Source organism: Capronia epimyces (genome assembly GCF_000585565.1).
Source record: "Capronia epimyces CBS 606.96 chromosome Unknown aczIQ-supercont1.10, whole genome shotgun sequence".
NCBI classification, from domain to species: Eukaryota; Fungi; Ascomycota; class Eurotiomycetes; order Chaetothyriales; family Herpotrichiellaceae; genus Capronia; species Capronia epimyces.
The window spans coordinates 1,328,807-1,342,515 of NW_006912913.1; the positions used below are offsets into that span (position 1 = coordinate 1,328,807).

The 13,709-nt window shown below is 48.1% G+C and overlaps 1 protein-coding gene across 1 annotated transcript; it reads right to left on the reverse strand.

Annotated features, from left to right (window-relative positions):
• Positions 1–10,872: 10,872 nt before the first annotated feature.
• On the reverse strand, positions 10,873–11,367 carry A1O3_10038 (uncharacterized protein; the record flags this gene model as incomplete). The annotated part of the gene is made up of 1 exon (XM_007740129.1): positions 10,873–11,367. One exon carries the CDS (start codon positions 11,365–11,367, stop codon positions 10,873–10,875), a length of 495 nt encoding a protein of 164 aa, XP_007738319.1.
• Positions 11,368–13,709: the final 2,342 nt, after the last annotated feature.

Consider the following 13,709-nt stretch of genomic DNA (forward strand, 5'->3'; position numbering starts at 1 on the left):
CCACTCCCTTCTGCTCCCTTCTGCTCCCTCACGGCTCTGGCCCGCTCCTGCCATGCTCCCTCACGTGCCGGTGAAGATCCCGTTTAGGCTCCAGTCCTCAGGCGCCAACGTTGCGCACATCCAGCCTCGTGGTAACTTTACCCGATCACAGTGATGAGGGCCCGTTTCTGCCCTGATGAAAGGTGGGATCCCCAAGAGGATCCCTGAGAGAATGCCTTGCTACATCGCTGAACGGGGTTAACTGAATCCCCCAGTTCTGTAGGACAATGCTTCTCTTTCTCTCTTCCTTTCCCTCTCCCTCTCTCGGTCCTAACATTTCCCCCTGCCCTCCCTCTACTTATCGTGCGAATCACTCCTTCTATCCGGTCTTCTGACTACCTAAACGCACCTTGCTGGCGTTTCGTCGTACTTTGACCCTCCCTCTCTAGTCGTCTTCTTTTCCTTTCCTCTCGGCGCTCGTCTGTCCTTGGTCTTCTGCTATACTCCGGCGCTCACTGCTCCGCTTGCTATTTCCCGATGCCGAAGAGAAAGAAAACCGCGGCAGAAGTGTTTAATGAAGCGGAGGAGAGCGGCTGGCAGCCGATTGCGAACGCCGACGTGAATGGCGATCGGGTCAGCAAACCTATCGAACCGGGGACTGAGCTAAACTACGACCGAATGACCGACCTTTGGGAGGAGTGAGTCCTTCGCCCGCCCAGGCACGGGCCGTGCTCGTCTTTACTAACGAGGTGGACTCTGGCGTGTAGGTATACAAGGCGAAATCCTGGCGTGAGCCCCTACGTGTCACGAATCGTTCCTCAAAGAGTCACGTGTTCGAGCAAGGTTCACTGACGTGCGGAAGAAGATGTTTCGATGCGTATGCTAGAGCAAGGGTGTCTGTATTCAGAACGAAAACTATTGATGAAATGGATCACCTAGTTTGTGAGCGAAGTTGACTACGGAAGGAAAGCTATGAAAGGTGGGTGAAGCCCACAACTATATAGACATAGGAGACTCGTAGTACTCTCTCCTGCTCTGTGTGCTCCTGGTGCTCTGCCAGAGCAACAGAGCAGACAGATCAGTTCCAATGGTCACGTGACATAGCAGCCTCCCACATCCACGTGCCTTTGTCTCGGTACACCTGCCTCGTTTCTTCCACCTGTCAGGTAGCAGGCAAGTAGGCCAACGTCCTGCTCATGACACTACGATTTACGGTCCGCGAAGTATTTTATAGACGGTATTATTAAGGATAGTTAGAGTTTAAGCTACGTAAAGTAAAAGTCGACAGGATTAGTTAGATCTACTACGATAGTATCAACTCTAAGACCCACTATAGTAACCGTTAACGAGGATAGAGGCTAATAGACTAAGGATAGTATTAAGGTTAAGTACTTCTACGAGGATAAGGTAAAGTTAAAGATATTCTTAACGCAACTTAAGGCCGTCTTTAAGTTATACCCTACTAAGTACCCTACGCCTAAGGATTAGGTCTTATTTACTATACTAAACCTTAAAGGCTCTACCTTTACTTAGTTCGAACTAACCCTAACTAATTACCTAGAAACCGCCAACTAAGAGAACTTAGATCGGGAAACTCGTTAGACCTTCTACACGTTCGTTAATTTCGAGGTCCGAATTAAACAAGTCTTCGGAGTGGCGGATGAGGAGGCTACGGCCGAACGTATACTACACGACATTAGGTAGAAGGGGTCTATAGCCTAATACTATACACTATTTAAACAGCTCGAGAAGAGGGTTACCTAGAACTTAGCTGTATTGGCTTCTACGTACTACCGAGGCCTTAGCGACGCGGTTAAGGATCGTATAGAAGAGGTCCCTAACGACTATAACGACTTAGTCGAGAAATATATTAAGATCGATAATCGTTTATACGAGCGACGAATAGAAAAAGGCGGATAGAAAAGTAGTTACTTCGGACGAGGAGGATACCAGCGTACTCGTTAAACTAACTATAGCGACCTAATAGATCTTAACGTAATAAACCCCGAGAGGTCCTCACGACTAAAGTAAGCCCGAGGAAAGTTTTAGAGAGGATCTAATAAGGAGCGAGAGAGACGTAAGAAAGAACGCCTATACTATAATTATAGTAAATCTAGCTATATAGCGAGGGAATATTATACTCCCGTATAATAGCTATATATAATAGACGATTTAGCCGGTATAGAAGCGAAAAAGGCCGATACTTCTATAAAAGACTAAGGGGCGCTTAAGACGCTACTAATCGAAAGACTCGCGAAGCTAGGGGTATCGATCGCCCCAGGAAAAGAAGAGCTTACGGAGTACTTAGTATAGAAGGACCCTTTATAGGAAGTAGGTTAGGTTCCTCCTAGTAATAAGAAGAAGGACGGTGACACGAGGATAGCCGGGGTCACGCGTTAGAAGCCTATCGAGTACGGGATACTATCCTAGACAGCTTACTACGACGACGACTACCTTATATACCGGTCCGATAAAGACGGCGCTAGTTAGTGGCCTTTAAGGCTAAGAAAGTCGAAGAAGAAACAACGTAAGACGGCCTAATAGGATAAGGAACCCGAATAACTATTAGTTATAGAAGATGGCTAGGAAGTCGTGGAACTAGAGGAAGAAACCTACGAAGAACTAGACTAGGAAAAGGGGAACGAGGACGAAAAGTACCGGATATAGAGCGTGAAGGAAAATCACGCGATCCTAAGGACCCGATACGTAAAAAGAATAGAGTGCGAAGAACGCTTCTACGGACGAAAGTACCTAACTAACTACTAGATATTTACGCCCGACGCTCGATCTCTAAAATTTAAATACCCGGTAGTTATTAAACGATATAACAGCCGGGATACGTATCGAAAGATCGAAGAAGGATCGACCGGAGGATGGCGCACCTTACGAAAGCAGTCTCGCTGCTTGAACAGTGGAAACAGAGTCTCAGCGAAGACACCAAGCGAGACAAGGAGTACTACGAAACTTACGGAAGAATCGAAGAAGTCCTGAAGACGCTGAGAATTTCAAAGGTGGACGAAAAACGCGTAAAACGCGAAAATGACGCGGTCGGAAAACCGCGTCTAATGGTGCCAGCACGACCAAGACCTATAGCGATACCGAAGAAGGGGGAGGATGCGCCTAGGAGAGAGACCGGGAAAGTAATGGAGAAGGAGAGAGACCTTGGGAGACCCGACCGTTCAAAGTGCGACACTTCTACGTCTGGACAGAGGGAGCCAGAGAGCCAGGGATGGAACATAGTAACGCGAAAGGCCAACGCGAAAGCACCTGGCAACGTCGACCTAAGAGGAGGACATAGAAAGACTACGACGGCGGTGAGACCCCCTAGGGAGGCACCGGTAATCCGCTTCAGAATCAATAAGGAATCAGAATGGACACTAAAATACTAGATGACCGGGGAAGAGCTAGTACGCGATATTAGTAAACGGGTTGGGGACGATATTATACGACAAATAATAGCAATTAAAGTCTATAAGGGAGGAATAGTGACGGTATACCCAAAGGGTATCACCTAACCTAGGCTTAGGGAAGTAGCCTGGATGACCCAATAGGCGTCCTCGGCGGCCCTCCCAAAGAAGGACTATACTCTTCTGGTTTCAGGAGTACCGACAAGGGGTACAGCTGAAGAGCTAGCAGAAGAGATCGAAAAGGAAAATGGCGAGATATACTTCGGTCTCAAGCTTACGAGAGCCAAGTGGATGGGGAACACTGGGAACCGACTATATGCGCCGCTGTTAATCATGGTCGACACGCCCCAGCTGGCAGACCGACTTATTATCAATAGCATAGCCCTCAAGAAAAGACACCATCAAGTGAAGAAGATTCAAAAGAACTACTACGTAGGGAAAGAGCCGGCTAGCCTACTCTTCGGGAAGGTAGGAGAAGGACACACCCTGAGACCCAGTCAAGACTCAGCACAGCCCACCGACGAAGATTTAGTCTTTAGCAGCAGCTCAGGGGCCTCCCGGGAGAGCGGAGGCAAGAGAAAAATGCTGGACGTGGTCCTCCCCCCAAGGAAGGGAGTCCGAGGAAGAGGGAGGCCTAGAGGCGCACTCAATAAGCCCAAGGTTGGAACGGAACCGCTCCAGGGAGAGAACCCGTTCAAGATCGCGTCAAGCCAACCTGGGGAAGACGCGGGAGGGCCTACCCAGAAGGACGAGGCTAACATCGATATGACCTTATAATAGGACACCGACGAGGAGTCCTAAGGATTATCCAGTATAACGTCTGGAAATCCGCGGAGAAGGTCATGATTGACTTCATGGCAGACGAAGAAGTCAGGCACGTAGATGTGCTGGCAATCCAAGAGCCATAGCGAAACCCTTTCGATGCAAAGGGATATAACCTAAACGGCGGTCCATTTCGGCTCATTAAAGCCGGAATAGTAAACACCCGAGCAAGTATCTATATTAATAAAAGGATACCGATAGAAGACTATATAGTAGTTGAGGTTAAACCAGACTTAGTATCAATCCTACTTCGTCTCAGGATCCGAGGGGAAATAGTGGAAACGGCGGTACACTCAGCGTACAGCCCTCCTCCAGAATCTCACTCAACGAGACAAATACCCGAAGAACTGTTACAGGTATTCGAAGCTATTGAGCGGCCGGGTGAACAGATCCTTCTAGGGGATTTCAACTTACACCACCTATACTGGGGGGGTATCGGCAGCGACCGGCACACGATAGCGCCTGACTTCATCCAGGCAACCCAGCAGAATCAACTAACCTTGATCCTTCTAAACGGCACCGTTACCCGAGACTTAACCAAGAACCCTGGCCAACCGGAGGAAAGAAGGGAGCGGACGACAATCGACCTGGCCCTATGTACCATAGGGATAGCAAATCGAGTACTAAACTGCGTCGCCAGACTAGACCTTCATAAGGGCTTAGACCACCTACCAATTAAGACAACAATAGCACTAGACAAGCCTATCTCAACGGAGCCACCACCAAGACGGGCCTGGAAGAAGCTCGACACTAAAAAGTTTATAAAGGTCTTTGAGGAAACAGCAGTAACACTAAAGCGGCTCCGCCTCGCCAGCCACGCGGAGATAGACACATTCGTGAGAATCCTGATCAGGGGGGCACAGGTAGCGGTAGAGGATTCCACACCCCTTGTCAGGTCCAGCCTTTTCGACAAGGCCTTCTGGACACCAGAGTGTGGACGGGCGGTCGCCGAGGCCTCGCGTCTAAGGTGGAAGGCACATGACACTGGAGATCCCGAAGACGAAATCAGGGCCCAACGGGCCACGAAGGCTAAGGGTAAGGTCTTAAGGGCAGCAAAGAGAGCCTTCTTTCGGAACACTATGCGAGAAGCATCGCAGGACTAGAGAAAGCTTTAGAGCCTAAGTAAGTGGGCAAAAAAGAAAATGAACGGCCTCATCGAGCCAGAATACTTCCCGACACTCAGGAAGGACGGCATAACGGCAGTGAGAGCGGAGGAGAAGGTAGAAATCCTCCGTAAGGAATACTTCCCGCCTCCACCTGAAGCAGACCTCAGGGACCTACTAAATTATCGATACCCGATACAGCTAACTACAACCAACGAGGTCACACGGGACGAAACAACAGCCGCGGTGGCGAAGACAAAGCCGGACAAAGCACCAGGGCCGGACCAGCTCCTAAACAGGATTATAAAGCTGGTAGCAGAGTGCGCAGGAGGTGAGCTCGCAAGGCTCTTCACCGCGTGCCTCAGACTGGGCTACCACCCAAGAGAGTTCCGGAAAGCGATAACAGTAGTGCTCCGAAAGCCTAGAAAGCCGGAGTACTCAAATCCGGCGGCATACCGACCAATTGCCCTACTTAATACGCTCGGGAAAATCCTCGAATCAATTATAGCAAGGAGGATCTGTGACCTCACGGAGCGATGGGACCTCCTACCAGATACACAGTACGGGGCAAGACCTAGAAGGTCTACTAAAATAGCACTTCTTAATATCTACGAGCAAGTACGAGCAGCCTGGAAAAGAAATCGAAAACACGTAGCGACAATTCTCTCTCTGGACGTGGCTAAGGCATTCGACCGAGTTTCACACGAACGCCTCATCTACAACCTCAGAAAGAGGAGGATTCCCCAGGTGCTAGTGAACTAGGTCGCAAGCTTCCTAATAGACAGACAAACGTCGATAAGACTGGGGAACTATACCTCAGAACTAATGGACGTACAGGTCGGGATCCCGTAGGGATCCCCACTATCGCCAATCCTGTACCTCTTCTATAACGCGGACCTAGTAGAGGACTGTGTGAAGGCACGGCTCAACTCCAGCACTACGGCCTTTATGGATGACAATAACATCCTAGTATACGGACTGTCTATAAGGAGCAACTGTGAGAAGCTACAAGAGATCTATGGTATCTGTGAAAGGTGGGCCACACGACACGGCTCCCAATTCAACGTCGACAAATATTATATGATCCATATGGCAAAAGCTAGGAGAGACGACCTCTAGCAAACGCTCACCCTCGACGGGCAAGTCATCAAACCCGAGGCCGAGCTCAAGATACTGGGAATCTACCTAGATAGAACGCTGAGTGGTCGAGCCCAAGTTCGAGCAATAGCAGATAAGGTCCCGGCCCTACTGGCGGCGCTGAAAACACTTCAAGGGTCCACCTAGGGGGCATCTCTCCAGGCGAGTCGTTAAGTATACCTAGGGATGGTCCGACCAGCGCTGACATACGGCTCGCTGGCCTGGCACAGACCGGAAGGGGCCATCGGTGGAGGAAAGACTACCGCGAGCAAACTGCAGGCCATCCAAGGACGCTGCCTAAGGGTGGTAGCCGGAGCCTATAAGGCTACGTCCACCCAAGCCTTAGAGGCGGAGACGGGGGTTCAGCCAATCGATATTCACCTCGACAAGCTCACGTTAGTGGCTGTGGCGCGCTGTGTGCTCTCGGAAGCTGGTAAGGGAATCGAGAGGAGGGTGGCAGCAATCCTGAGGGGACGGAGAGTTCGGGGTCGAACGCCGACTCATTGGGGACCGCTTCAAACCCTGAAAGCCTGGATAACGGCGATCTCACCCCAACCTCTGGAGAGACGACAGGGGCTGAACGAGGAAGCAAATCGGAAGGCCAACCAGGAGCTACTCGAAATAGCGAAAACAGCAGTTACCACCGAGTGCCAGCGCCGCTGGAGGATCCGGTGGGAAAATGGAGAGAAAGGGGCTCACAGCCGGGTCCTACAACCCCGGCTGAATGGAAAAAAGACCCTACAACTCCACAAGGGGATGAAGAAGCATCAATCGGCGATCACGGTGCAACTAAGAACGGGGAAGATAGGCTTTCGAGCCTTCCTCCACAAAATGAAGGTCCCGAACATTGGCAGCCCACTCTGTCCGATGTGCGGAGAACTAGAAACGGTACAACATGTCCTATTAAGATGCCAGAGATGGACGGAGCTGAGAGAGGAGTGTCTAAGAGACGGACTCAAGACTGGGGTCAGGCCGACGTTACAGGCGCTCCTGAACACGAAACAAGGCTGTCGAGCGGCAGTCAGGATGATACAGAGAACGGAACTACTTATGCAGTACCGCCTCTGTGAGGTGTTGGCGGTGGAGACGGAGAAAGAGAGGGAGGAAAGAGAGGAAGAAGAGAGGGATGGAGACCCGATCAGGGCTTAGAGGTTAGGGAAGGGTGTTGAGTCCACATTAGCCCGAGTTTGGCTACGAGGACTATAAAGGGAACCAAATAAATAAATAAGATATAACAGCCGGGGATACGAGTTCGCGGTAGTAGAGTACACTTATATAGTAGAAGGAAGAGAAGCTCTTCTATTTAAATTCGTCGCCCTAAGAGCAAGATATATATTTAGAATTATTAAAAACGACCTCTACGAGATCTAGATTATAATAAGACACTAGAAAGAGGTACTATATCGGGTGGACTTATACTAATAACTAGAGTACTATAGATAACATCACGTCGTGTACGCGCTATAGGAATTCGTCTAAGAAATAGAAAGGGTACTACAACTATAGATATATACCGACCCTTAGTGCGAGGAAAAGGAAAACCCGTATACCTACTACCACGAGTAAGGATTATACCTCTACCCGTTTCGAGAGTATTTTTTTATTAATTCCTTTTAACGTCCAGTAATCACCCTTCGCGGGCCTATGAAGACGGTTCTCTCTTCCCTATCCTTCCTTGCTTACTCCCGCTCTTGTTCGCTCTCTCCCTCCCTCTCCCTCTCTTCCTCTTCGTCCCTTGTTGCTATCTCCCCTTCGTCGCCCTCCTCCCCCACCTCTCTGTAGTTCCTGTACTGTGCCAGCAGGTCTGTGGCCAGGACTAGGCGGGCCGCCTCAAGGCACCCTTGTCTTGTGCTGAGTATCGCGGCTAGGGAGTCCCCAGTGTTGTTCCTAATGACTCTTGCTCGTAGCTCGTTCCACCGCCGGCATTTCAGTATAACGTGTTCCACCGTCATCTCCTCTCCGCTCTCACACTGTAAACAGAGAGGGCTGTCGACCCCGGGCACTCTTCTCTTGTAGAGGAAAGCATTGAAGCCGATTTGTCCTGTCCTGAGTTGGACGATCAGCGCTGACAGGTGTTTCCGTAGTCCACGATGGACTTTGCATGTTTTCCTGTTCAGCTTTGGTTGGAGTGATCGACTGTGGGCACCTTTTGCTCCTTTCTCCCATCTTTCATCCCATTTTCGATACATTTCCTTCATCAGACTTTTCTTAGCCGACCGGGAGTCTTTCTGGTCACCCTCTAGACTCAGCACCACGTTAATTTCCCTGGCCTTACTCTCTACCCACTTCTTCAGGGTTTGAAAGGGACTATTTGGCTGTGGAGTCCTTCCTCTTCTTCTACCGGCTCGAAGAATTACTGCGGTCCTTCCTTCGATGCTTTGTAGCGTCTTTGATTTTATCGCCCTGGCTGTCGCTAGGTAGGTGAGTGTATCGGTGTGTAGGTCTAACGGTTCGACGCCGAGCTCTGCCTCTAGAGCCTCTGTTGCTGTGGCCCTATATGCCCCGGCGACCACTCTCAAGAATTTTCCTTAAAGGTCCTGGAGCTTTCGGGCGACGCCCTTCCTTCCCTTGAAGAGGTGACTTGGCTCGTTCCATAGGAGAGCCCTATATGTTAATGCTGGTCGAATCGCCCGGAGGTATACTTGTTTCCCTGTCTCCAGGTTGGCTCCCCAGACGGAACTCGTGAGAGTCTTCATGGCTGCTATTAACGCTGGCACCTTAGCCTCTATATTTTTAACGTGGGCTCTCCCGCTTAGTTTCGTATCGAGGATAACTCCTAGGAGTTTCATTTGAGGTTTCGGCGCCACCACGGTGCCGCCTAAATCCAGAGCCTGGTCCAGGTCTTTACGTCGCTGTCTTGTAAGGTGTAGTAGACCATACTTGCCCACGTTGAACTGGGACCCATGCGTCCTGCTCCAGTGTTCGCATATTCCGTGTATCTCTTTTAGCCTGCGGCAGTTCTCTCTCGTGGATTTCGAGTAGACGAGGATATCTGTATCGTCCACGAAGGCGGTTGTTTCCGCTTGGTGGGCTCTACTCCTGCATTGTTCGATAATATCGGCGCCATAGAAAAGATATAGGATTGGCGAGATAGGTGAACCCTGGGGGATACCTACTTGTATGCTTTTTTCCTTTGAGGTATAGCCCCCTATTCTTATCGTAGTCCTTCTGTCTTCGAGGAAACTCACCACCCATGTTCGGAGCACTTCTGGGATCTTCCTCTTTCTGAGGTTATGTATCAGTCTCGGGTGTGATACTCTATCGAATGCTTTCGATACGTCCAGGGATAGGATAGATGCCACATTTCTTTTGTCTTTCCTCCAGATCGCCCTGACTTGTTCGCAGATATTTAGGAGAGCTGTTTCCGTTGACCTTCCCGGTCTCGCTCCATACTGTGTGTCCGGGAGTAAGCTGAAGGTCTCGGCTAGCGCGCCTACCCTGCTAGCTATAACAGACTCAAGGACTTTTCCGAAGGTATATATACCTAGTACTATACTTAGAAAGCTCGAATACCGAGAATTTAGTATATACGATTAATAAAATAATATTCGCGTAATATAGAATACCGGATATTATTATCTCGGATAGAGATAAATTATTTAAATTACGCTTCTAGTAATCGCTAATTAACTAGCTAGGGATTAAGTATAAACTCTTAATAGTATATTACCCCTAGATAGATAGCTAAATAGAGAGGATAAATTAAACCGCAGAATAATATTTAAGATACTATTTAAACGACGAGTAAAATAACTAGGTAACTCTACTACTAATAGTATAGTTTATATTTAATAATAACGCGTTAGTTATAGGAATATCGCCCTTCTACGCGAACTATAAGAAATATCTAAGAATCGATCGAAACCTAAAGGGAATAAAACCTATAGTAGAAAAAATATAAGTTATAGTCTAACGGCTATAAGACTTATACGGATAACTTAAATAGGAACTAGACTTTATCGCGGAAAGAATAATAGAATTTATAAATAGAAAAAGATCTAAGGGACTAGATCTCTAGAAGGAGGAGATAGTATACCTATATAGAAAAAATATTAAAATAAAGAGACTAAGTGATAAACTAGACTTTATTAGGATCGGACCTTATAAAATTAAGAGAAAACTTAGACTAGTTACTTTCGAATTAGATCTACTAAAGAAAATACGAATCTACCCGGTATTTTATATATCGCTACTAGAACTATTATATATAGACGCTAGACTAGGACTCGTGGAGATTAATAAGGAAATATAAGAACTACGCTTTAAAGTCGAGCGAATTATCGACTACCAACCTATCGATGGAAAACTATATTACCTAGTTAAGTGGTTAGGATATAACGAATCTAAGAACACATGGGAGCTAGAGGAACACCTTACCTAGCAACTTCGGGAGGGTTATCAGAGGAAGCACCGAGAACCGTGTCCTAGTCGACAGACTCGGAGAAAGGCACCTCGGACCAAGGAAAATTAAGGTCCGCAAAGGCACCCTCGTCCTCGGGGGGCTTCTCTTCGAGAACCCCGAGGGCCTGGAGCTCGCGACGGATCATCCGAGAAGAAACCTCGTCTAGGTGGGCCAAGGACTCCTGGACCGACGAGTCCTCGGCTTCTACGTCGGCCAGAGCGCGACGAAGTCGGGCGATTTCTTTCCGCTTCCTTCGGGATTTTTCCTGTAAGGATTTCTTTTCATCAACTACTCGACGGAACTCCTCTAACGAGAAGGAACCGTCGCAGTCAATGTTCTTTCGGAGACAGTAGGAGCACTTTGTCGAACGCTCCTTGGAAAAATAACACACGTCGCCGGAGCGGGCGCAGTTAGAATAGGCAACCATTACGGGAAAGGAGGAGAGTTTAATCGCGGCAGCAAGGTCGAGGCGTCTGTCGGTTGACGAGCGTTTAGATTTTAGGCCTGCGCGCGGCATGGTTAGCCATGGGAAGAAAGAAGACAAGACTAGGTGAGAGGGAGGCGGGCTTACTTATATACGTCGGGTCGCCGTCCAGGTCTAGGAGGGGGAAAGTGTCAGGATCAGGATGCTGGCATGCTTGCCTATTGCCTGACAGGTGAAGGAGAAGAAAGCAGGTATACCGAGGCACGGCACGTGAGCACACGACCACGATGTCACGTGACTGTTGGATATGATCTGACTGCTCTGTTGCTCTGACAGAGCACCAGGAGCAGACAGAGCAAGATGGGATGCTACGGGTCTCTTATGTCTATATAGTTGTGGGCTTCACCCACCTTTCATAGTTCTCCTTCCGTAGTCAACTTCGCTTATAAACTAGGTGATACATTTCATTAATAGTTTTCGTTCTAAATATAGACACCCTTACTCTAGTATACGCATCGAAACATCTTCTTCCGCTTATTAGTACCTTCACTCGAACACGTGACTCCTTAAGGAACGATTCGTGACACGTAGCTACTCTTCTTAAAATTATTAAATAACGGGTGTTAAGTACTACCTAGCTAAAAGTATCGGATCTATCGCCGCTAATTAGTATATAACGCCGATAGTAAATATCGCTCCGCGAGAAAGCCTAAGTTTAAGTAATATACTAGGAACCGATTTCGCGAAAGCAACCTCGAGACGAACTTATTAGCTTATCCTCTACTTACTAAGAACCTCGTACGGTATCTTCTTCCCTTCGATGAGACTAGGCGAATCGATACTATATACAGCTTAGGTACTTAAATAACCGGAAGATCTACGCTGGCCGATAGTAAAGACCGCTAGAGCCTTTACGTCGTACGGAACGGAGTGAAGGTTTACCCGTTAACTATCCTCTTTATACAACCTATATTCTAGTAGACCTCTTAGCTCGTCCCTCTATACTCTCTAACTAACTCCTAAGTGGTAGTGAATAGCCCGAAGCTCTTACCTAGCTAAAAATCCCGTATACCAGCTATCCTATCTAATTTCGTTGGCTCTCTATTAAGGATAAACGTCTACACAGCCCTATAGCTCCTGCCAGTTCTATGTCGATTGGCCGTATATATACGTAGTTATTAGGTCGGCTAATTAATTTCTATAAGGTCGGTACCGTTCACTCCGTTCTAGCGTTCTCTCACACAGCCGTGCTTATATAAAAGCGCCTCCATCCTGGTAGCGTAGGGATAATTGCTGTTTAGTGTCCTGCTCTTATAAGTCTACCTTACCCGCCCTAATTTCTATACCATGTCCAACTATATATAACCCCACCGCCAGAAACGCCTAATAACTAAGGTATGAAGGATGCACGGTTACCAGCACGCGGTGGGAATCCGACTTCAGCGATGAAAATCATCTCCCGACGGCTCCTCCGGACGTGGGTTTGAATTATAGATGGACCACTCTAGTGCAGTTGGTTTAATGGTTTCCTCGGTCCAGTTTCCCACGGATGTCTATTCATACCGATGGAGGCGGTTTACGTGCGGTCACGGTTACCAAGGAAAGTACAGTATCAGTAATTGAACTGCTGTCTTGTCAATACACAAACTTCTACACGCTTTCTCACAATCGGCCTACCCACTTAGTATGCACACACATATTCCCAAATTAGACGCCAAGATATTATGCCTAGGACTTATCCGTATCTAGTAAAGTCGTACCACCCACAATCACAAATCGCCGATAAGCGGAGTGCAGCCTCGGATTTGCCAATACGACGTATTACCCATGTACACTTTCCTCTAGCGTCTATGGCTGCTCACGTGCTTCGGCAAAAAGCTAGGAGACATAATAGCGGCAAGGAATTTCAGGGTCGACATCCCCGCCATCATGAAGACCTTTGCTGGAACGTCTGAGAGGCTTCTGGTAATCCAGCCGTGTTGCCACCCACCTGTCACCAGGTCAGACGAGCGGCTCCACAGCAGCTGACCTCAGGCTATTCTACTGGTAAAGAAGCTCCTAGAATCTAGGTTGAGAGATATATAATAATGTATTTCCCCAGACCCCTTTAATACCAAGGGAATAAAAAATAAAGATTACACCACGTTAAGAACCACTAAGTTGGATGAATCTGACTTGGCCAGAATTCAGACCGATAGCAATCGTATTTCCGTAGAATGCCGAACAACCACTGCGATACTCCTGTGGAAGCCAGAGAAGATTATGCTCACCTCGTCGAATCCACTCATTTATGATCATGCCAGTTTCATTGGTCAAAGACTTAATAGCCTGGCTAGGAGGTAATCGATCATTGATGGATAGAGCTCCTCGATTAGTGAGTAAAGTCTTATTGTCGATTGTAAATTTGATGGTCGTGACAAAGGCTATATCCTCGA